Genomic DNA, 23,619 nt, shown 5'->3' on the forward strand with positions numbered 1-23,619 from the left:
TTCCAAAATATTCTAATGCGTAGAAAATTTTGTGTGAAAGTGTTACAATCATTGTTTTACGAAAATCACAGTAGTTTCTATTTAGAAAATGATTAAAAATGCCGAACAAGATGTGTTTAAAGACTGAATGTCCAGAAAAACCTTAGCGAAAGCAAAATACGTTAGCAGTGTTTTTTATGTCATGGTTTGTACTAGTTGGTGGCTGTTGTAAGGCCAAAGTTATAAACTATACCCCTATTTTATGTAATATTTAAGGTATACTTTGGGTTTCTCCAAAGTGTTTGCTTGTGCTGTGATATTCTCTTTTCACATTTGTTTATATTAAGTTCTTGTTGTTTTAAATTTATATAAGGTCTCAAGTTGTCATGAAGTCTATTAATTATTTTGCTAGGTGTAAAAGCTATATAATAGCATGGCGTTAGCAGTAAAGAACAAACCACCACTTCCTGTTACTCAACTATCTAAGGGACTAATTGAGGCTCTTGCAGAGGCACGAACTCCTTCTCCGAGTGGAGTTGCCAAGGAATTGAGAACAAGTCAAAAGGAAACTTTTTCAGAAGGCAGTATGTTGTTGCTTCACAAATTATTTTGTTGGATGATAAATATTACGCTAAATTCTAGAGATACCGGGCAAGAATATTGCAATAGAGTTCCAATATGATCTTATCAAGCCCTATTTTTGCTTAAAAAACTAGTAGTACACTATTTTTTACAAATAATATAAAAGCATTTTGTTCATAGAACTTCGGTCAAAGTTAATATTAAGCTATAAAATAGATGAGTGGCGATTAAGCGCGGAGTGTGAGGTTTTCAAGCATTTCATTATTAGTGCCAGCTATGTTACTAACTTGCGTTCGACATACTTTACTACGTTAATCACATCTCATCATTTGCTTTCAGCCATTCTCGGCCTAAAGGACATATTTTATGAAAATGAGCCTGACCTGACGTACTACTGCAGTCGCTGTGGCCGGTTTATAAGCCTTCTTTCCTTACGAGATCACAAAGCCTTTCATAATGCCTTGTCTACACTTGAATTTTCCCATTTGCCCAATTCTATAAAAACGATCATTGCCAAAAGAAAACAACTTCTTAAAAATCTTAAGGTAAGCCAATATGTGCTTCGCTCTCACAGACTATACTCTCTGTGTAGGTTCGCATATGTCTATAGGCCCAAAGTTAGCAAGTCAGGTTTATTAAATAGTTTTTTATGGGAATGGCCAATGAGAGAAAATAATGGGGTTGGCTTCTATCGTATGCGTATTTGGCATGTTTCCCTCATTAAACGGGTCTTATGATTTCCTATCTAATAACAGTCATTATGAACTGTCACAAGGTATCTAAGGCTGCCTATTGCTGTGATAGGCCTAGTAGTACCGCTTGTTATTATAACTAGTACTAATACTGTCAATGTACTATATTGATAACTATGCTAATAACTAGCACTTGTGGTTATTATAACTAGTACTACTACTGCTAATGTACTATACTAATAACTATACTAATAACTAGTACTACTTGTTATTATAACTTCACTCATTGTTATTACCAATAAACTTCAATTCAATGCTGACACCTTGCAGCAAACTGCTGAGGAAGAGGGGACAACTTTAAACATTAAAAAGGTTCATCAAGTGGATGATGCATATGAAATTCTCAAGCAAGAATTGGAAGATACCTTTGAGTCTTGTTGCAAGATTGATGAAGACATCACGTGTAATGTCGATAGCTACGATTTGGCCTGCAGTGTCGGGTGCGTGTCAGCGATCGGACACTGCAGCGATCCGAACTCAAGATGGAAAGCAAAGATGGAAGATTGCAAAGTTTATCAGGACTGTTTTGGTAATGATCCAAACAAGGCATTTATAGGTTTGTATGATGGACACAATGGGAGATACGCTTCAGCTGTGGCAGCCAATGAGCTCCATTACCTCCTCCTCAGAGAGCTTGCCAAATTTGACTCGAAGATCTCATGCAAGTGTACGTACAACATGCTTGAAGAGAATGATATATCACAATTTGACCTCATTCGTCCCCCAGCCGTGCCATGCGGACACACTCGAGAGATGCATAAAGAGAGTAGTAACTTCGTTCATCAGGTCATCTATACATGTGAGAAGTCTGACGACGAAGGAACCAATCATCTTTCTTCTCATCATCCAATCAAATGCAAACCTAGTGAAGAAAGTCTTTCGCCCGTAGCATCAGGGAAAGTAAGTTTTTGGAATAGATGGTTATATTTTAGCATTTTAGGAGTTATCTGTCTCTAGATCAGAGTGGCACTGTTTGATGTTTTCTTGGATGCTAGAGGTGGAACGAGACAGGTTTTTTAAGTTCGAGACGAGACTCGAGACACTGTCTTGTAAAAATTCGAGACACGAGACAGTAAAATAATGAGCATTTGGTGATGATTTCACTACACAAGCACTAGCTACTTGGTATATATAAAATTAATAAAACTATTTTTAAATTGAATTTTCGCCTGGTGTAAACGATTTAAATACAACATTTTAATAGTGATATGCATGTAGTTTTTGTAAACAAAAGTGACACAAACAGCTCTAAAATACCGAAGTTATATATTCTAAGAATTTTGAGCTTGATTGATCATAATTATTATAAACATATTGCTTTGTACATGTATATTTTTACCATCTATTGAATAGTTCTTACTTTTTAATGTAATGAAACCGATAGCCGTCGCTCTACAAAGAAATACCGCAACTAAAAGAACACACGATAACACTTTCATTCTTATCGTTTCATTAATGTTAAGTGTTGTTTGTGTATTAACTGTAGTATGTGAATTATATTTAAATTGTACTCATGAACTTATATTAATTACTGTATACATGCACATGTATATTCTTATATTGAGCTAACAAAACGTCATTGTTAACCAAACACGGACTATGGTCGACACGGCCTTTCGTTCGTTTCTCCGTGTCCGGGCAAGTTTTACCCGCGATTGGTAGTATATACGTAAAAGAGGCCCGAATTTTATGAAGGGCAGTTGGTGTTTAGACACGATACGATAAAATACAGACATTTTACCCGCAAAAGTCTTATTTATTAAATTGGATTATCCGAAGAGTAATTAGATACGACCCGGTATCTGTTTTAAGGACACAGAACCGAACTAAAATATAACAGGGCCGTTGTCCGGACTACATGATTAGACTCAGTGGCCAACATAATCAATAGCAACAGGTAGTAACGGACCGGGTATAACTTTAAAGGCAGTTGCCCGCAATCCATTACAATATATGGAGTTGTCGCTACCGTAAAAAGCCATGTTTTAACAACCGTGCGCAGGCGCTTTAGTTCTATTTCCTGTCTCGAGTTTGGCAATAGTTAAGTCAAGACGAGACCGATACGCGACGAGACAGATCGATACTCGAGACATCTCGTGTCTCGTTCCACCTCTATTGGATGCACCCGACATTAGTTGATACAATTGGTAAAGTTATGTTTCCTAGTACCCTGGCAGTCTAGTGTGCCATGACAGATAGTCAGGTGTAATAACTATACATACAATTATTCTATAATACTAGTAGGCGTAATTACCATAGATAGACTTATTCTTAAACGCCGGAGGATGGTTGAGTTGCACAGACGGTAGCATGTCTGGCTGCTAAGCAAATTGTCTGAGTTCGAATCACATGTAATGCAATCTTTTTCCTCAAGATCCAACCATGGCTACGGATCGGCATGACTCTTATTATAGTAAAGCTACCGGATAATAATTTTAACTTATATGTTAGGCGCAAGTTTTAATTTGGATTGTTATTGATTTTAATCATTAGTCTAATTTAATAATTCAAATTAGTTTAATTAAATAATTCATTCATTACTTGCTTGTCATCTCTCCACACTTTTCCTTTAAGCTTGTTTTATGTTAGTCATTGTTCACAGACAGAGTGTGTAAGGGAAGTTGGCATAAAAGACATACGATACAAACCGAATTGTTTAGCTTAGTTACACTTTTTCGTAACGTAGTATGGGTAAAGTCGTAATGAGTCCAAACTGAATGAGTCTGAGGTGTACATACCTTCAGTTCTGATGTTGCTAGATTTAAACATTAGACTTTTTCCGGTAACTATACCATGTTTGCATGACTATGGCAATTATAAACACACATAGCAATGTGTAAACAGTGTAGCAGGTGTACATGCTGTGATAATATCTTTGATAAGTTTGTTTTTTGTATCTCTTATAAGCCATTGCAGGGCTCACAGGTACATTGCGACGATATTGCTACATAATAAATATCGTTGATCTACACTCACGCTCTTGTTTTAAAGAGGCAATTAATGTAGCTGTCTGTCACTTGGTTTTCTATTTCTCAGGCTATTATACTTTTAGTAATAGCTATTGTTTTCATTAAGGAAAACTTGAAAACAAATTAATGGGAGTATGAAATATTTGTCTCAACTCGCATTTTTAACTTAATGAATGTAGCTTAATAGTTATAGTACTGGGCAGAGTGCTTGTACTTATCACAGAATTAGCAGTAAGCCTAGCGATTTCCTGGATTTCTCCCAATTCTAATCAGATAGTCCCCAGGTGGGTGTTCAAGAGGCTAGTTCCTAGGAACCAGAGGGAGTATTTATACTATAAAATTTTAGCGATTCAGTAGAAGGAGCGACGCATATGAGTGTGAACTTTAGTTAAAATCAGCTAAAAGTTTCTTAAATGAATATCTTAAACACATAATGATAAAGTGGGATTTATCGATGTAAATAATCAGCTAAGTTGAGCTTAGCCAACTGTGATCTTTTCTTTGAATTCTACTCATTTTTATCGATGTTGTGTGCTCATACGATACCGGTTTTGCCTGGGAATATCCAGGTGATGTATTGCTTATACTAAAATACTTTGCTGCGATATAAATGCAGCTCTTCTATTATGCGTAACTTTTACATTTTGGGTCCAATGGCGTAGCCCATCCCTATATAACCCTGTAGGTCAAGGATGAATATAGCCGGCATATGAAGGCAGCTTTCAAAATGGCTTACAAGCTGACAGATCGAGTGCTTGCTTTTGGAGGAGACGAAAAGTCGAGAGTTCGATGGAGCGGCTGTTCAGCTGTAACATTAATTTTAGAAAATGTCAGTGACAACCTCACACCCATAGCTCTACCATTATCAAGGTACAACTGGGTTTGGCTAGATATGGTTTGTTAGGTTGCTATATACACCAGTATACTCTCTTTATAGAGTTTGCTCAATGTTATTTAGTCGACTGTACAATAGCATCTGATAGTTTACAATGCATGCACATTCGCCTGTTGTGTTTGAACTTTAATTGGATTTCGAAATGTGTCTCGAATGCATCGATTTTGTAGACTTAGCCATGTATGTAGGAGTTGTGTTCTCAAAAACAACTTCTTTTAATTTAGGGTACACTATTCATCAGTTTGTAATATTTGTAGGGAACAGACAGATGAGGCTAAGTTAGCTGTTGATGTGCCTGCAGATAAATCCAAGACTTATGAAGAACTACGGACAGTGGGCAGGCTTCATATAGCAAACACAGGTATTTAATTGTATCATTATTGTTCGGTATGTATTTTTTCATTTCATGCATAAATCTATGATACTTTGTATGAGTTTAGGTTTTCCTTTATAACTCTTTGATACTTTGTATGAGTTTTGGTTTCGGTGTATAAGTCTATGATACTATGTATGACTCTAGGTCTCCCTGTATAAGTCTATGGTACTATGCATGAGTCTAGGTCTCCCTGTATAAGTCTATGATACTTAGTATGGGTCTAGAACGTGTTGTATAAGTCTATGATACTTTGTATTGGTGTATAAATTTTTGTACAACTGTATATGGTGCTGTGGATTGCTAGTAGATTTCTCATACACTGTTTCATGTGCAGACTTTCTCATATTATGGATGTTTATTACACACTGTATCAGTTGTAGAAGTACATCATGTGTATATCCACTCAGTCACTGTATCTTTAGTACTATCGCTCATGTACTGGATCATAAGTAACCTTGTATCACATTAGTGTGTATATATGGAGTATGTGTATGATTCGTGCCAGTTTGTTCAGAGTTGGTGATATAGACAGAGTTCCACATAACGGGTGCTCACGGCTATTGACTTATATATCAGGTGCACATAGATAAACGATTAAAACTTAAGATATACATTTGAAGCATAATCCATCATAGATGCAAACATTTTTGAGAAAAGTGGCCAGATCTTTAGACTTGGATAGCAAAAGTTACCGAAGCTTCTAACACCTACTCAAGTGGCTACAACTTTATGTACATGTGTATGCTGTAAAAGTAGTCATAACTTGTAACATACTGTACAAATGGCACCAAATACACGTACATGTGTACAGCAAAAGCGGTAGCTTTTTTAGTACAAGCTACAAATATTGCTTCTTATTTTCTTATATTAAAATTGAGCTCACTCGTGTATGAAAGTTGTTTCACTAGTGGTTCGGGTCTAAGGGTGAACTGAGTACGTTGAGAGCAGTTCGGGTGTGTATTGCAGGTAACTGTCATGCTGTGTTGGTAAGAGACAATAGGCCATATCTGCTCACTAAGCCCCACACGTATGAGAATACAAAAGAGAGACACAGAATCACCTCCTCAGGTATTCATCTTCGGTTAATATTTTCAGTTTTGAATCTTTGGGGCAGCTAATAGCTACACTTCTTGATTTCTCTTGTTTAATTGTTTTTACCAGCTGCGTGCTATAAACATAAACTGTTGAATTATTATGTGAACTTCTAAAAATGCATTTGTGTAATAAACTTTCCAGTTTTTAAATAATAACATGGTAGGTATATTGACTAGTTGACAAGGTAATAATTACTTTTAAGACAGAGTTCCAAAAATCCTCTCCAAGATGACAACATTTTTAACAATTTCAAATCGTGTATTGGCGGTCATAATATTGTGGTGGGGTTGGAACATTTTTGCGATTGCGTTAGCTAGTTGATGTGGTGTCTTATGATACACCAGCTAGTTGATGTGGTGTCTTATGATACACCAGCTAGTTGATGTGGTGTCTTATGATACACCAGCTAGTTGATGTGGTGTCTTATGATACCCCAGCTAGTTGATGTGGTGTCTTATGATACCCCAGCTAGTTGATGTGGTGTCTTATGATACCCCAGCTAGTTGATGTGGTGTCTTATGATACCCCAGCTAGTTGATGTGGTGTCTTATGATACACCAGCTAGTTGATGTGGTGTCTTATGGTACCCCAGCTAGTTGATGTGGTGTCTTATGATACCCCAGCTAGTTGATGTGGTGTCTTATGATACACCAGCTAGTTGATGTGGTGTCTTATGATACACCAGCTAGTTGATGTGGTGTCTTATGATACACCAGCTAGTTGATGTGGTGTCTTATGATACCCTAGCTAGTTGATGTGGTGTCTTATGATACCCTAGCTAGTTGATGTGGTGTCTCATGTAGCCTGTCTTAACAAACTGTTGTTTTTGCGGAGTTGTCCCCATCGAGCGGAGCGAGGAAAAAACAGCTTGTCACAATACGCACTGCACCTGATGCATCAGCTGCACGGAAAGGGAGTTGTTCTCTTCCGTTTATGCGGTTTGGCCGCGATGTTATGTCGGTCGCTCCACTGGTAATCCTTAAGGATCTAGCCCAAAAATTTATGTGAAAAAAAAAGATAAAAATGTTCAACCAGAGTCCAGTCTCTTCGGTAAACTTTAGTAGAACTTAAGTTCTAGTAAAGTTTACCGCAGAGCAATGATGAGTAATAACGGTTCAGTAATTACTTGCTGTATGTAGTATTTTCTTTTCCTTGGCTGGTTCATTTGTGTTTTGAAGACAGATGGATTACTATTAATGTAAACGCTTCTCTTCACTAAGCTGACCACCCATGTTGATCAACTGCTCTGCTATAGGTGGCACATTTAGTCAGAGTGCACGAGAAATACGGGTGAATGGCATCTCCCTCACAACCCGAGGCCTTGGCAATCATGGGGACCCTGTTCTTAAGGCTTTAATAAGCGTGGAGCCTCACTGCACTACTCTTGCCATAGACCAATATGCTCAAATGCTCATCATTGCTACTGCAGGCGTATGGCAAGTTTTCACACCTGAAGAAGCTGCTGAACTTCTGTTGCAGGTTGGTGGTACATAGACTTACAGAATGGAGAACATTCAGTTTCATGTCTCTGAAAGTTCATTGAGATTCATCTGGCTTCATTGTCCAATCATTAGGATTAACCTTTTCTGGCTAGCAGATACAATTCGGAGTTGTATTCTTTTAAAAATCACTTGAATTTTTTTACCGTTAGAGTTTTTCAAATGTTTGCAAACTTGGGGAGTTTTATTGTTGTGCATGCTTGTACCTGTTTTATTCGTTGTTTTGTTCTCGGCAAGCATGGTGGTCATACCAAAAGTTAAAACTGCATCATTCATCTGAAAGCTAACATTGATGTCTGTAAAAGATGCTTGTTGTCTTAATCTTTGTTCCGATGAGCTGTGCATTGTGATGTCTTTGGCTTGTGTTCTTGACAGTTTTTATTGGTAAAAAACTAGGTTACAGATAAAAGTTACACCAGAAGCAGCCATAACTAGTATTGGTTGTACTTAACATTTACAAACTTGTAGATTATCTATATTCTACCTGTTTGGTATTTATGTGCATAAATATCTAAAGATGGATATTTGATTGGACAAAAAAACCTTTAAAGTGAACCACTTTTACACAATTCCTTCCGCATTTATTACTTTGCATAAAAATGTTTTTACTATGTTGAGATGCAGTTTTTGAATCAAATTTTTATAGCAATTTATTTTTATTATAAACAACAAGCAATTGTCTGATAATGTCAAGTAGCATTTGCTCTGGCAACACTGCGTTTCCTTATCTCCACATGTGGTAGTAATATGGCTATGCTCCCATCGTCAATCGCGCGTAACTATGACCAAAATAAAAGCTTTGGTACAACGGAAAACAATAAACTATGGTGAACTTCCATAAAATCGAGCAATAGTTTATACCAAAGTGGTGATTAAATCCTCGCTGTTTGAAGAAAAGAGCTGTGTTATAGCCGTTGTGCTAGTGATAGCCTCATCACACAGATCTGTCCTGTTGTTTTATAGTTTGCGGTTAAGATTAAGGTGAAGGTAGGCATGTTGATTTATCCTCCCATGACCTTACATAGCAGTATTAGAAACACAGCTTGTAGTTGCATATACGTTGTGGATGGAAATGTTGCTAGGAATTGTCTCTTGTAGCTGTTGTAGTTCATTAGTGAACTAAGATTTAAGGCTAAATGGAGTGAAACATAAGCTAAGTTAAAGAAGGGATGATCGTTGTTGATGTATAGCGTTACCAATGACTCCTGTTGACATCGGCTCAATTCAAAATTAATCATGTTTTTTTTATGAAAAATTGTCATTTTTGATACATTAATTTCTAGCACCGTGACAAAGGATCAGTCAGATCACAGCAACCATAGTTCAAAGCTTCACTTGCTGAGAGTTGTTTGACCTTGATACTCTATATTTGAATTGAACTCCTGGTGTTTTTCAGGTTCAAATGTAAAATGTTTTAATTGAAAATGTGTTTTTACTTTGTTTAGCTTTGAATATTACAATATCAAAATGCAGCTGAATTTGTTGGTTTCGTTAAATAGATGTACAACAAATATTCTTGCCATCTAATTCTGGTATTTAGTTGTTTTGTCAATAGCTCTGGTTATTACTATTTATATTGTTTGCAAAATATTTTGTATTGGTATTATTCTATTTATATAAAATATCTAAAAAAGGCTTCCTCGGGTATTTAAAGGTAATGTTAAAATTAATTAACTCTTTGAAGTTGTTTCTGCTCAAGTAAATTTTCTATACACCTTTTTGTCAATAACATTTGGTAACCTATTTTAACTGAAAACTTATTCAACATTGAATCATAGATTTATCCAACATTCCTAACAAAAGCTTAGAGTTATCTCTCAGCATAAAGGTTGTTATTCAGATAATTGTAGGAACTATTACACTCAATATCCTATAATCATTGCTAGCGTGTAAGCGCTGTCATAAGAGGAGGCAATTCCTGGCTCATTCCACATCCATCCTAGGCAGATATTATGTTCTCAGAATAGTGATCAAAGATTTTGTTCCATCTCCTGCTGTAGTGGAATTCCCCACTGCTAATGCTTATAACACTACCTGCATGAACCCCAGTAATTCATACTGGCTTTCTCCTTGCATCATCCTATTGCCTTTAATTCATTGAAAATATGTTATTCTCAGCCAAGGTTATAGCGGGTCAACCACATTGAAAGGTATATCCATCATTAAATGGGTTTTATGTCATCCATTTTGGAGAGCGCTGTCAAAGATTTGATCAGGTTTTCATTGTAAGCTTTTATTTTTTTAAAAGAATTTGTAGAATTTTTCAGATAATAAAGCAGTCGAGATCAGCTGGCTATGCTAGTGATAATAATGATAGCTGTCTTTGAAGCCAAAAAACTTTATGAGTTTCCATAACTTTCAATAATAACGCAATGTATTCTATTATATTTGTTAGGGCGTGAGATGGCTTTCTGGTTAAATTCGCACATTTTTGTAGAAGCCCCTATTGACGTACTTATGCTATTACTGTTGCTTTTGGCTTTGCCAATTTGTACAGTTTTATGAGGTCTGATTAACGAGTTGCCGTTTTTGCTTTAAAACTAAAAATTAAACAAAATATGATATTTTGTCGCTAAGTTTCTGTCGGATGTAAGGTAATGGTTGTGTCAGTTTTTAGTGTAATCATTGATTTAGGAAAAAGACTAACATTGACTTTTTCGTTCTATTTATTTCTAGCAAGAATAAGGAGGTTAATTATAGATGTGTGAATAGGGTAAAATTTAAAAGTATTATAAATCTGTTCTATAGGGTTATTACCCGATGAGAATGTCTACCGTTAACTTGAATATGGCACGTAAAATTGGCTTTAAACATTAGTATCAAACAAACATATTGAAGATGATTTCAGAGAAAAACATCAAGTCAGCTTCTTTCCCAGACTTGTGAGGAATGATGATTAGTTGTGCTGACCCGCATGTGATATTCCATCATCATGTGTGCCAAAGAAACATCGCTGTTGAAGTATGTGTAAAATTGCTCCTTTCAGCTTCTTCCCCAGAATCGCATGCCGACCCCTGGCTATATCTCCCCAAGTGTCAGCATGCTTAGATCACAAGCACAAGTAGACAATGCTGGTGCTCGCTCTAACATTGAGTACAGTAAGACATCAGCCCGGCCAGGTAGTTTCCTCCATCTATTTATTTACTGTGCTTTGCATGCTTCTACTGCTTCTATCGAGGGGTTGCATGCAAAGCATGCAACCCCTCGATAGCTCAGTACGACTAACGCAGTCTAATTTAGTAATCTTCCGCCTAACATTCACTCTTTTAGCAGAGAAACATATTTTAAACGCTTAATGTTAAACCATTGATTTGAATTCAGTTGCTAAATAGTTCTAACTGTCGCCCTATTTTTTGTTTTGAAGTTCTTGTATGGCATAAATTGAAAAACATTTCTGTGTGAAATAAAATTATTGCCAACAAGGTAATATATATATACATAAAATATACATACATATACATAATATATATCTCATTTTTGAGCAATTGTGACCTTGATCGTTCTTTCGTTGAGGTCTTCATATATATATATATATATATATATATATATATATGAAGACCTCAACGAAAGAAGGATCAATGTCACAATTGCTCAAAAAGGAGATATAGCCATTGGTATCTCTAGACCTAGATCATTTTTGCTAAAAGTTTGTCACAGAGACTAAATTTTGTGGCCAGAACTATCTAATGGAAATTAAACCTAGTATTTTGAGAGAAAGTGACATTGATCGTTCTTCTGTTGAGGTCTTCATATGTATATGGTGAACATTTCTTTACTTTTGACATCATTTACTTTATTTAGTAGTCTAAAAATAGAATGTGTCAATAGTGTACAAGAAGATAGGCTGTAGAGAGAAGGAAGAACTTATGTTCATGAAAATATTTAAGTTTTAACCCATTTTTGTTGTCTAGGGGTAGTTGATATGCTGTAACAGCAATACTGGCTCTCACTACGCTTGTGAGCTCAATGTCAGCAAAAATCCTGAAAGTGTGTCGTTATTCCGCTACTGTTACTAGTATGACTGGTTCTCTTATCTGTTGTAAGGGTCATAAGTAGCCCTTGACATGTTTAGGAGAGGATTTACCTAATATGCATGACCCCTTACGTGTAGGGACTCTCAGCGAAGTCTAATTGTTTGTTAGCTGGGTTACTTTAGTTTACTTTGTATAAAAGAGATAATTTTTGTCTGCACCAAATATTTCAATTTCTGTTCATAACTTTCTAGTTGAGCCTCAGACCTAGAATTTAGGTCTACCAGTTATTGTCATCTCAGACAGAATAGCTCGTCATGCTAGTCCGATAAGTTTCAACTTTATATATTTGAGTCGGTGAGGTTTAGCTCATTCTCCTGTTTGTGTGACAGGTGAGGAAGGGGCTGAGGACCACTTGCAACTACCTGTTGGAGAACTTGCAGTTCCTGAGAGAAAGTCAAGTCTCGCGGCTGTCTCTCCTCGAAAAAATCGCAGCTATACTGCCAGTGTGACCTTCCGAGAGGATCCCTCAGCAAGGCAGAAAGAGGATAGGGTTGGTGAAGGAGAGGAATCTAAAAATGATGCTGGTGAACAAACGCCTCAGGAAATGCTTGATGAGGAAGAAGATGAGGAACTGAGAGAGATCAGGTGATGCAAATTGAAACTTTGGGTAATAGAATAAAGATAATAAAAATCACTAAATTCAACTATGATGTCGCTTTCATTTACTGATAGTCAAGCATAGCTAACTACTCAGAAATAAAAATATGAGTTTTTAAAATATTTGTCTTTGCATTTTTTGATTTTATTAGTTGGTATTTTTACTCAATTTACATCTTAAAGAAGTATTGTAGATGTATCAGAGTAGAGAATGAATTGCTTTCTATCTCAGCGTAAAAATATTAGCTTTCCCATCATCGCAGCTAAAACGTTTTTTTGTTTCCAAAAATTATTTTTCTGTTATACATGATCTTTAGCCCTGTAATTATGTAACTATTCATAATTGCATACTATGGAATATAGCTTTTGAATGAGTAGTTGACCCGTTGTAATCAAGCATTAGCAATCTACAGAGTTAATTGTACATACTCGGTAAGTGAAGGTGAAAATAAATAAAAACTTCAAGGCGTACAAATTATGAAAAATCTATACACTAAGTAAGATTAACCTTTTTTCTGCCAGAGGTTTTTTGCTGGAATTTTGGATTGCTATAATTTTACATCAATTTCTTTTATTTAATATCAAATAAGTCGCTGCTTCAAACTGTTTAAATTTATTTCTTATTCTCCTAACATATATATAAATTCTAGAAAGCTCTAAATTACCATCATTTCATCAATAATCAGGGTGAAAATACGGAGTATATCAATTATCAGGGTAAAAAACGTATTTCGATTCATTAAAGCATCTTATCTTCACCCAGAAGTAAACCCACGGTAGTTCAGGGTTTCTTCCATTTTCAATCAGATAACTAGCGGGTGGGTGGGTGAAGCTGGTTCTTACGAACCAGACCAAGCTTTGAAACCAAATATTTCTAGCGACCTGGCAAAAGGCCCCGAGCATATGTGTGAGAAGTTTGGATAAAATTTGCCAAAAAATGTGCAAACTTATCACAGTTATGAAAACTGACAGACAAACAGACAGACAAGGACAAAGTGGGATTTATTAATAAAGACAACTCTCTAAGATGCAATCAATGTTCATAGTAAAGAGTTTATCTAATGTTTAAACACAGTTTCTGATTGGAGTTGGTTTGACTAGAAAAAGTTATGCACTATTTGGATGGCTGTCGGTGCACCACAACTTCTCTCATCGCCTTAATTACTGATATCACTGCAAGGACATTGAATCAGACAAGGTCATCAGCTCTCTCTATACGAAGTTATAGGAATTTAACCATCTCTTGGTTTTATGACTTAAGTTTAGGCAAAAATGAATGATCGACAGAGGAATAAAAGCTTCATTTTTCATAGCTGTCAAACTCTGGCAAAATGATTATTTAACTCAAAAATCCTAATCTTTACTATAACAAGATCAGTGTTTTCGTCAAAAACCACACTAAGCGTGTTAAGAAAATTGCCCCACACGGGAATCAAACCCAGGGCTTCGAGTTCAAAATCATGCACACTGCCACTATGCCGCTCAGTCACCTTGCCGCAGTGACAAATAATTATGGATATAGCCATTACACATGACTATCTCTTACGGCACATAAGACTGCTAGCATACTAGTTTATATACAAGAAAAAATATGCCTCCAACTTTTTAAAAGACACTTGATAAAGTTCCTGATTTGTTTCAAGAAGAATGCTTGCCTCTTAAACGTAACATCTACAATCTACCATAAAATATTTATAAAAAAGAGTTGTTTATCTAAATACTGAAAGAATCGTGTGCTAACAGAGGGCAGATGTTTTAAAGTTGACCTCTTATGTTTATAAATACCCACCATTGGTTTGCACTGACTTATTTCATAATGATGAAACTCCATTGGAATAGCTGGCACACTTTCGCTGGATAGTTATAATAGAACTAGTTTTTTGCTTTGAAGCACTGGTCAGCGACTTGGGGGTGACCAGAGAGTTGAACCTAATCTTGGCTAAGTTAGCATAATGAACACCATGTACCTCTATCACCTTTTTTACTTACACATTTTCGAGCTTACGCTTTTGTTCGCGTGTTTTAAATTAGCAATATTAGGTTCATTTCCTGTACACTACAATACGCTCTAAAAGATCGAAAAATTCAAGGTTTTATTTTATAATAATTTTCTTTCTGATGTACTCTCGGCAAAGGATTAGCTGTAGTATGTAGAGGTTGTTGTGGTATGTGTAGGTTTTTGTAGTATATGTAGGTTTGATCATATTAGATAGAGGTTAGACCTCATTTTATTAGCATAAAGTTAAGCCAAGGTTTTCTCATTACCAACAGAGATGTAGGATAACTCCTTTAGTTTCTGCTCATCTCTGCTAGCTCAATTTGATCAGTACGGTTTATTATTGTTTGACCTAATGGTTATACAGGTCAGAGGATTCAGGAAATGAGGCTGACGTAGACACAGACTGGGCATCTACAGTTCCCCCTAATGACCTCGCTGTGAGGTCATCGCTCTCAAGCCAGCCTAGCCTGCACCGCCACCTCTCCAAGCTTCTGGCAGAACGACTCGTTCAAAGTGCTCTTCTGGCTGGAGCCAAGGATAACATCAGTGCTGTGGTGGTTTTGTTGCCAGGAACAAGGCTTGTCGAATTCTAAATTTTTCACTCTATGCTCTACTCATTACATTCCTGTCATGTTTGAAGATTTCTTGCTCACGCGTTACTGTGATAAATCATCGCTAACTTTGGATTCTTCCAAGTCTGCCATTTTATTTATATTATTGCTAAGATAGTGCCAATATTTTAATTTATAAATAAAGTAACCGGAAATACTTAATACAAATTTATTGCATAAATTCACAAACATCATAATACATGTAGGTACCTAATTTCTCTACACATTTATTACCATAAAAAAACATTTCATTCATATACTGTATTTATAGATTCAAGGCTTGTTTCAGGAAGGTTATTTCAGGCACTTGAAGTTTGAATCAAAGGATATAGAGTTAGTAGGTTCTTGAAGAGTTCTGCTGTCACTATTCCAACAGGTAAAAAGTAACTTTGATGTAATTCACCAGATATGGTTGCATGTTCAGCAAAGTTGTCTGCTCAATGTCTAGATGAATCAGCAGTCAAGGTTGCTCTTGAGTAGGTGTTCAGTTTCGCTGACTTCTGCTGCCCTAATCTCATCTAGTATTCCTCGGAAGGCTTCAACACTTACATTCCCTTTTGGATGTCGTTTTGCTGCCTCATCGTATATGTCATCAAATTCTTGTAGCGTCATCTGCACTCCAACATTTGAGAACACATCCCGAATCTATGATATAAACAACATTGCACATTAGATGCTTTTTAAAACTCAACTTTCGATCAAGTTGTAAAAAGACTTAAGCAGCAAATTCATAAAAATATTTAAAGGCCTGAGGCTTCATTTTATCAAGAAATTGGCAAAACGCACAGGACTGTGCATTAATTTTCACGGTGGATTCAAAGATGACCAAAAATCACCCAATATACTACTAAACTGATTTGCGGCAACACTAATTCTTATAAAATCGCGATACTTAGTTTTGTACAAAGCTAAAATATTTTATCTCAAGTTGTCCATATGTCAAGCAAGATGCAACAATAACGATAGCCGCTTTCAGTACCAATGACATACAAAAAGTCAATCATATCTGTTTGGCCTCTGCTCAATACAAAAATATCAATAGTTTTTCTCGGTTTGTTACAATTGCGATTCTATGCAGCATGTTATTGTAATTTAATATACAATTACAATACATGTTATGTTTTATGTATTGTAATTGTATATTATACGTATATATATATTGTATATATTGTATTGCATATATATTTCTATATATATAATTATATATAATTTATATTGACATATACATGTATATGCTTTTTTGATATACCAACCTGCTCTCTGGTCCTAGGCAAGAGGAAGTCCTGTTCATAAACCCCTCTATTGCTGTAAATAGATGGATTTACCAGCGCGTGAGATGTAGCCTCATCGCCATAGTTAGTGTGGTCTGATATACTCTTGAATCTAGGTGCTGGCAAATCGTGGCGGATTGTTGGAACTCCATACTTTCTCCATCCTAGCAAAAAGCTCTCCGGTGTTAGCATTGATAACTCAAATCGTTCGCAAATATCACTTTTTAGTTAAGATAAAAAATCAGGTTCCTCATTTACAACCACCATTTTTACTTGACCCAATCAAGTGGAAGCTTTTTTGTCTAAATAATAATTTGGTTATGGATCGTTAAGTCATGTCTAATTGGTTGTTTACAAAGATTGGTTATGGATCGTTAAGTCATGTCTAATTGGTTGTTTACAAAGATTGGCTATGGATCGTTAAGTCATGTCTAATTGGTTGTTTACAAAGATTGGTTATGGATCGTTAAGTCATGTCTAATTGGTTGTTTACAAAGATTGGCTATGGATCGTTAAGTCATGTCTAATTGGTTGTTTACAAAGATTGGCTATGGATCGTTAAGTCATGTCTAATTGGTTGTTTACAAAGATCGGTTATGGATCGTTAAGTCATGTCTAATTGGTTGTTTACAAAGATCGGCTATGGATCGTTAAGTCATGTCTAATTGGTTGTTTACAAAGATTGGCTATGGATCGTTAAGTCATGTCTAATTGGTTGTTTACAAAGATCGCCTTATCATAACATCGATTAGTATAGATGCTAATACCAATATATATTATATCATGCATGTATATTAATATTATTATATATTATGTTAAAACCATTATACATTATGTCATTACTTGTAATAATATAATCAAAATCTATTTGTTTTAATTGCTGTCTTACCTCTGCTTGATAGGCCTCCTCCACCATTGATCACTGCTGAGCTTGTCCTATGCCCTCCTACTATAGCATCCAACTGTTTCTGTAATCTTCCTGGAGTTGCCTCTCTACTACTCTGCACTCTCTGTGTTCCATCATTGTCTTCTACAATCTATTAACAATCCATCTTTGAGTCTTTTCAGAGTCTTTTCACAGCTTCTGTACTAATAACTGAGATATCTGTTTTGCCATTGCAGTTTTTATCTATCAGCAGCAGAAAACCTGCCTTTTTTCATCAGTAATGTATTATCTCACAAATCTTCATCATATTATTTACTATAATAAGAGCTGTCCAAAGCCACACTTTGACACTCGAAACAAAACTCACAGGGGAATCAAGCTCGGACATTCAGCTTAGCAGCCAGACAGGCTTCCATCTGCGCCCCTCTATCACCTTGCTGTATATGGGTATAACTGTGCACACAGTTATTACACATGATGATCTCTCACAACACACCAGACTGCCAGGTAACTAGTGACGTATAATATAACCAATATATATTATCATAGAAGGCTAAACAATTTAAACAAAATAAAAAACTGATAAGTTTCTGAAAATAGATCTGCCCTTAGACGTTATTTAACATGCAGGTATTTTTTAAATTTTTCTTTTGCAATGAAGACTCGAACACACATACCTCTGCTTCGGTAACACCACTTGGCATGTTGTAGTTGAGGAAGTTGGCAAACTCCATATAATCTATGAATCCATCTTTGTCTACATCACAATATTCCATAACCTGAGCAAGGAGCTCAGGCTCCGATGGCAGGCTATACTGCCAACACGCTGTGTTCAGGTCCTCAAGGCTTATCCTCCCTTTGTTCTCCTACAGTCAATATATTGGAATGACAACTACAAATGACAGATACTCGAACACTTGACAGGTGGATAAGTGAAGCACAGATTCTCATTCGACTATCAATTCCGTGGCTCATTAGTTTTTATCTAAACAACTGTCACACTAAGACCTAACAAATTGAAAGAAATTATAAATAAAAAGCCTTGTTGATGGCTTACATGTATAAACATTTCCATCCATAATAAACTTTGCAACATAATTTCTTATTTGTTGCCAACTTTGCTATTGCCTATTCAGAAAGTATATAAACTCACTTGTATACCAAAAGTTAACGTACTAACATTGATCTACTAACATCCACAGAGAGAGATACTACTAACATTGCAGTCTTTCTTATACATATTAATAATAGTCTTTTAGTATCATAAAACGTTTTTGTTTTTAATGTTATATTTCGGAATTTAAAAACCCGACTGAATTAATTTATTAAATTAATATAAAACAGACTATCACTAGTTTGGACAGGTTAGGCACTACAACAATTTATAATTGTCATATACTAGATGTTACTATTTCATTCAAACCAAAAGTTGAATTTCGACCACTACTATTTAAAGGTTGCAGACATTGAATAAAAGTTATCTTACCTTGTCATAGAACCTGAAGGCAGCCAACAGATTGTCAAAGTTTTGATAGTTGGCTTTCATAAGCTTCTGGCGAAGTGCGGCTACGACTCCACGCTGATGATCTCTTCCTCTGAGGTACTTGCCAGCGCCTCTACCATGCAGCAAGTCTCCTGCTCCATACTGATCAGGTTTCACCAGGATGCCAAATGTGTGGTCAGGTCCAACATTCATCGTTTCTTTAATTCTGGAATCATTGCTTATTCATTATATTCTACTTGATATCATTAAATATAACAGGAAAACATTGTTTTAGAGATTTATGAGTGTCAAAGCGCATCATTGTCGTAGCTGTCCACCATGTACTAGTTCACTGTGATTTCAGTGATGAGTGTAACTTGTGCATTTAGGAAAAACTTCAAACAATTACAAGCTTACAGCGACTAAAGCGAAATAGCAGATGGTGATTTCATTTAACCTTCTATAAGTATTGCAAGACAATTTTTACTGTTCTTGAGCTAATTTTTTTGTAGATGATTTTGATGAAACTCCCAACATGGTTTTTGTGACCTTTTATTGAGTGAAACACGACAGGCTGTAGTAGCTTATTCTTAAGCCGTAGGGCATCCTGAATGAGTTCGAATGTTTGAACACTAAATGTTTCAAATTTTCACACTGTTCCTATCAGACATGAATTGCTTTAATGCATTTTATCAAAAAGCTTCATTTGTAATCTTTTTAACAACTGTTCTAGTCTGCAATTTTTGGCTTCTTATTTATATTCTATTTTTTGGCATTCTTGGTAATTTGGTATCCTTTTTACTGAGCTTCATTTATTACATTTGTAACTTTTGCTGCCAGCGTTATTCTCATATAAACCATGTTATGTGTTTTATTAAAATTATATATGAAAGAAATTAGCTCAAACACAACAAAGGTTGTCTGGCAGCATCTCTAGAAGGTTATGCAAAATAGAACCAAAATTTGCTATATAGCTATATATAGCTCTATATATAGCTATATATAGCTTTTTGTGTGATAAGAATGTTATAGTTATTATAATTGTGAATTCACCTTTTCTTATTGAAGTACATGCATACTGATTATGGAATCTTATTTGTAAGATGTACAATTTCAGTTCTAATTTAATTTGGGTGTGTAAAAAAAATTATCACCAAGCAACTTTTCGTATACAACAGCTTTAAGGACTAAACTAACGGTAGATGAAGATGATAACTTTGCTGCACCTGCGATACACCAAAGGATAGTTTCAAAAACAAAATAAACTACATTTTCAGTTTGTAAATTACATTTTGAGAAAACCTTTAAAAATGAGAAAAGGGTTTGTTTGCGCAACATGCCAATCTTTACTTACGGATCTCTGGTCTGGCCAAGTTGGTCTTGGTATTTCTCTCTCCAGTCATCCAGACGTTTGTTAATAACCTTGGCAGCCTTTTCCGTCTGCAGCTCGTGCACCCATTTCAGAGACTTGTAAGTCATTGAACCAGCATTATCGTGAGGTGTTGGGTGTCCAAACTGTGTTTTGTTTGAATAGTGTCCAGTAGGGTACTTCCTGGTAACTTGCTCTCCTGGATCGTAATCTTTGTGAGAGAAGACATACATATCATGGCCGTCCGCGCCCTCCTCCTGCACTTGAGTGTATGGTTTTGGTGGACTCACTAATTCACCTGCACTGCCATCTGCAAAACAGCAAAGAAAGTCCGTTACATATTCAATCAATAACAGGTAAAGCTGATTACTTCAGCCATGCAGACACAAATCCTAATTATATGAACCCATTTTCTGCATAATAATTGTTGGTTAATTGTTAGCAGTTCTTCTGTCACAAAATTTTTATTTCCGCTTTCCCTTGAACTTTTGACCTTTAGTTAATTTCTGTAGAAGTAAAAAAGCATCACTGATCAGCCTTTGTCTGCTGCTGGTTTTGCAACAAATGTTTAATTCTTATATATTGTCAATTCTGAAAATAACAATACACAAACAATAATATTAAATTTACCACCACTGATCAGATTTAGAGATTTCTCAGAAAAGAAATTGACCAAGGTTTGCTGGGCGTAAAGTAACGGTTTGCTGTACAGTTGAATCTAAGAGAATTGTTATACCTTTTACAGTGACAACTCCATATGTGAGATCCTTCCAAGGATAGCCCTTAGGAAAGCCTACAGCCTGGTTGTGCGACTTGCCCAAAGGTCCTGTTTGCTTGGATTTGTACAAACCCGACTCGATCTTATCTATCTGATGCTGTTTAAAGAGAGGCTTAAGAGGTGGGTTAACCATATCTCCAGCAGTGTCTGAGGGTTGAGTATTCACTCCGTGTGTCATGCGTTCTGCCCATTGCAAATGAGGATCTAAGGCTTTGCCATAAAATACTCTCCTTTTTCCAGCATCTGGTGCAAATGTGGCTCGGAATCTTCTAATTGTATCAGGGGATGTTGGCTAAAAAGTGTCGGTCAAAATAATAATAATGACTGCACTAATAATACCTGAAGTAATAATACGAATACAGCAGCAACGAATAGACATAAAACATCACACAGAGTTTTACAATATCTTTAGGATATTATAAAAGAATTCAAAATTAATAAAAGACTTATTGCATTTTGTGACAATGATAATGTAGTCAGCAAGTTTGAAGAAGAGAATAACCTTTTTAAAACAGAATTATGAAACTCTTTTGCCGCTTTATAATTTGTAATTTGGAACAAGAAATGCTGATTTTAAAATATGAATTCGATTTGATGACTAATAATGATGGGCCAATGATGACATCATTTCAGTTCAGACCAAATCATTAGCCTCAGTACTAATAATGTGGTTTATAATCTACTTACATAGATCTGCCAACTACAGAAAATTTATTTGTATTAATAGGCCCAATGATTATAATGTATCTGGACAGACCTGCCAACTATTTAAAATCTCATTTCACATATCTGCCATGTGTACATATGACTATGTAACTTTACACAAATTATATCGAGGATGATGACTCATCAAACTGTTATAAGTTTTTTTGATAAAGTATTTTGATAGTATATATTATAAAATCCTTTGATATTACGCAGAACTATTTGTTGTGGACAAAGATTCTAAACTAAAACAATACCATGAGCACTCAGGCTTATGAAAGCCATCTACTTGTTCCTTTACATATTCAATCTCATGAATATTAATGAGGAGTTGGAATTTCAGGCTAAAATTATCGCACTGTATTAATTGTAACATACATGTAGTTATAGCACTATATTTAGTGTGCTATTATTATCACGCTATAACTCTTGTACTGCAAATATTCCATTATAACTACTGCACTATTAATATTACACTGCAGCTATTGCATTATAGTTATTGCACTATAGCTAATGCACTGTAGTTATTGCACTGTAGTTATTGCACTATAGTTATAGCACTATATTTTTGCACTATAATCATTGTAGTGCAAAAAATTGTAGTGTAGCTATTGCCCTATAGTTGTTGCACTATTGTTATTGCTTTATAATTATTGTACTGTAGCTATTGTCATATAATTATTGCACTGTAACTATTGTATTCTAGCTATGGTAGTTTAGCTATTGGATTATAGCTATTGGCTAAAAAAAGTGACATGGAACAAACTTATATTACTGACAATCACAACATAAATGTCTTCAACTTAACTAGGACCAGTTTCTACAAGGCGTAACTCTAAATATTAGGTACAATTTCTTATGTGGAGATAAAAAAAAGTATAAATTTATGAGGTTTTACAAAGCATAATTATGTGATTTATTGCTCTATTAGGGTTTCTAAGAATTTACCAACCTGTTAACTGCAAAAGAAAAATGTAACTTGGAAACTCATCAAAGCCAAATTTGTCATTTATAAACTAATTCACAGTTAAGAACACCAATGTATTCCACATGTCTTACGGTGTATATTTGGTAGCCTAATAAATACACTGTACAACGATATGAGTTTGTCACTTACCCTTGCAGCCGGCTTTAGGCATTGAACGGCGGAATCTCCTGCAGCTGTCAATTTGCCCGCCTAAAAATAAACAATTAGTAACTAATTAAGTGATTAGCCACATCACCTGCAGTAAAGACTTTAGCGGCAGAAGCTTAATTGCACAACAATTCACATACATGTAGCTATTAGTTTAATGAATGCTTAATGCCATTCTGGGTTTCATTCATACCGGCGTGAGAAATGGTGATCTGTCTGTAAACTTTCCATTATAGATTCCTTGTAGCTGTGAGCAATCTGCGTCTGTTGTGCTTTGCTCGCCAGTAATTGGTGGCAAACGAGTCGCTTCTACCGCTGCCATAACAGTTTTATAGTTTGTACTGCAATAGCCTTTCAGCTAAACTTCGTGCTAGTGTTAAATTTAGTTATATATTTGAGCTTTTGTTTGATTATATTACTAAATTAATTAATAAACCTAAGCAAAAAACGACTGGAGAGCTATGACCTTCCTCAGATTAACGCCTCGCGTAGAAGTTAATCTGTTTATTATGATTTTTATGAGAAATGTTGTTGAAGTGTTGCTAAGGTACGTTAGTTACAATTAATGTCAAGGACATATAGCATGAGCTTCCGCGAAATGACG

The 23,619-nt window shown here is 35.6% G+C and overlaps 2 protein-coding genes across 2 annotated transcripts; one reads left to right on the forward strand and one right to left on the reverse strand.

The window, feature by feature from the left end:
- Positions 1 to 406: 406 nt before the first annotated feature.
- Positions 407 to 15,502, forward strand: LOC137391213 (protein phosphatase 2C-like domain-containing protein 1). The gene is made up of 10 exons (XM_068077614.1): positions 407 to 563; positions 901 to 1,106; positions 1,584 to 2,213; positions 4,968 to 5,152; positions 5,435 to 5,538; positions 6,520 to 6,621; positions 7,904 to 8,127; positions 11,134 to 11,266; positions 12,511 to 12,766; positions 15,142 to 15,502. Exons 1-10 carry the CDS (start codon positions 413 to 415, stop codon positions 15,368 to 15,370), a joined length of 2,220 nt encoding a protein of 739 aa, XP_067933715.1. The 5' UTR covers positions 407 to 412; the 3' UTR covers positions 15,371 to 15,502.
- A 39-nt stretch (positions 15,503 to 15,541) lies between these two features.
- Positions 15,542 to 23,458, reverse strand: LOC137391214 (EF-hand domain-containing family member B-like). Its single transcript, XM_068077615.1, has 9 exons — positions 23,209 to 23,458; positions 22,998 to 23,057; positions 21,134 to 21,467; positions 20,383 to 20,707; positions 19,032 to 19,254; positions 18,223 to 18,411; positions 17,549 to 17,696; positions 16,642 to 16,823; positions 15,542 to 16,033 (listed from the first exon to the last, which is right to left on the reverse strand). The coding sequence occupies exons 1-9, from the start codon at positions 23,335 to 23,337 to the stop codon at positions 15,842 to 15,844; spliced, it is 1,782 nt and encodes a 593-aa protein (XP_067933716.1). The 5' UTR covers positions 23,338 to 23,458; the 3' UTR covers positions 15,542 to 15,841.
- Between the last annotated feature and the right edge of the window lie 161 nt (positions 23,459 to 23,619).

Source organism: Watersipora subatra, chromosome 3, assembly GCF_963576615.1.
Source record: "Watersipora subatra chromosome 3, tzWatSuba1.1, whole genome shotgun sequence".
Classification (NCBI taxonomy): Eukaryota; Metazoa; Bryozoa; class Gymnolaemata; order Cheilostomatida; family Watersiporidae; genus Watersipora; species Watersipora subatra.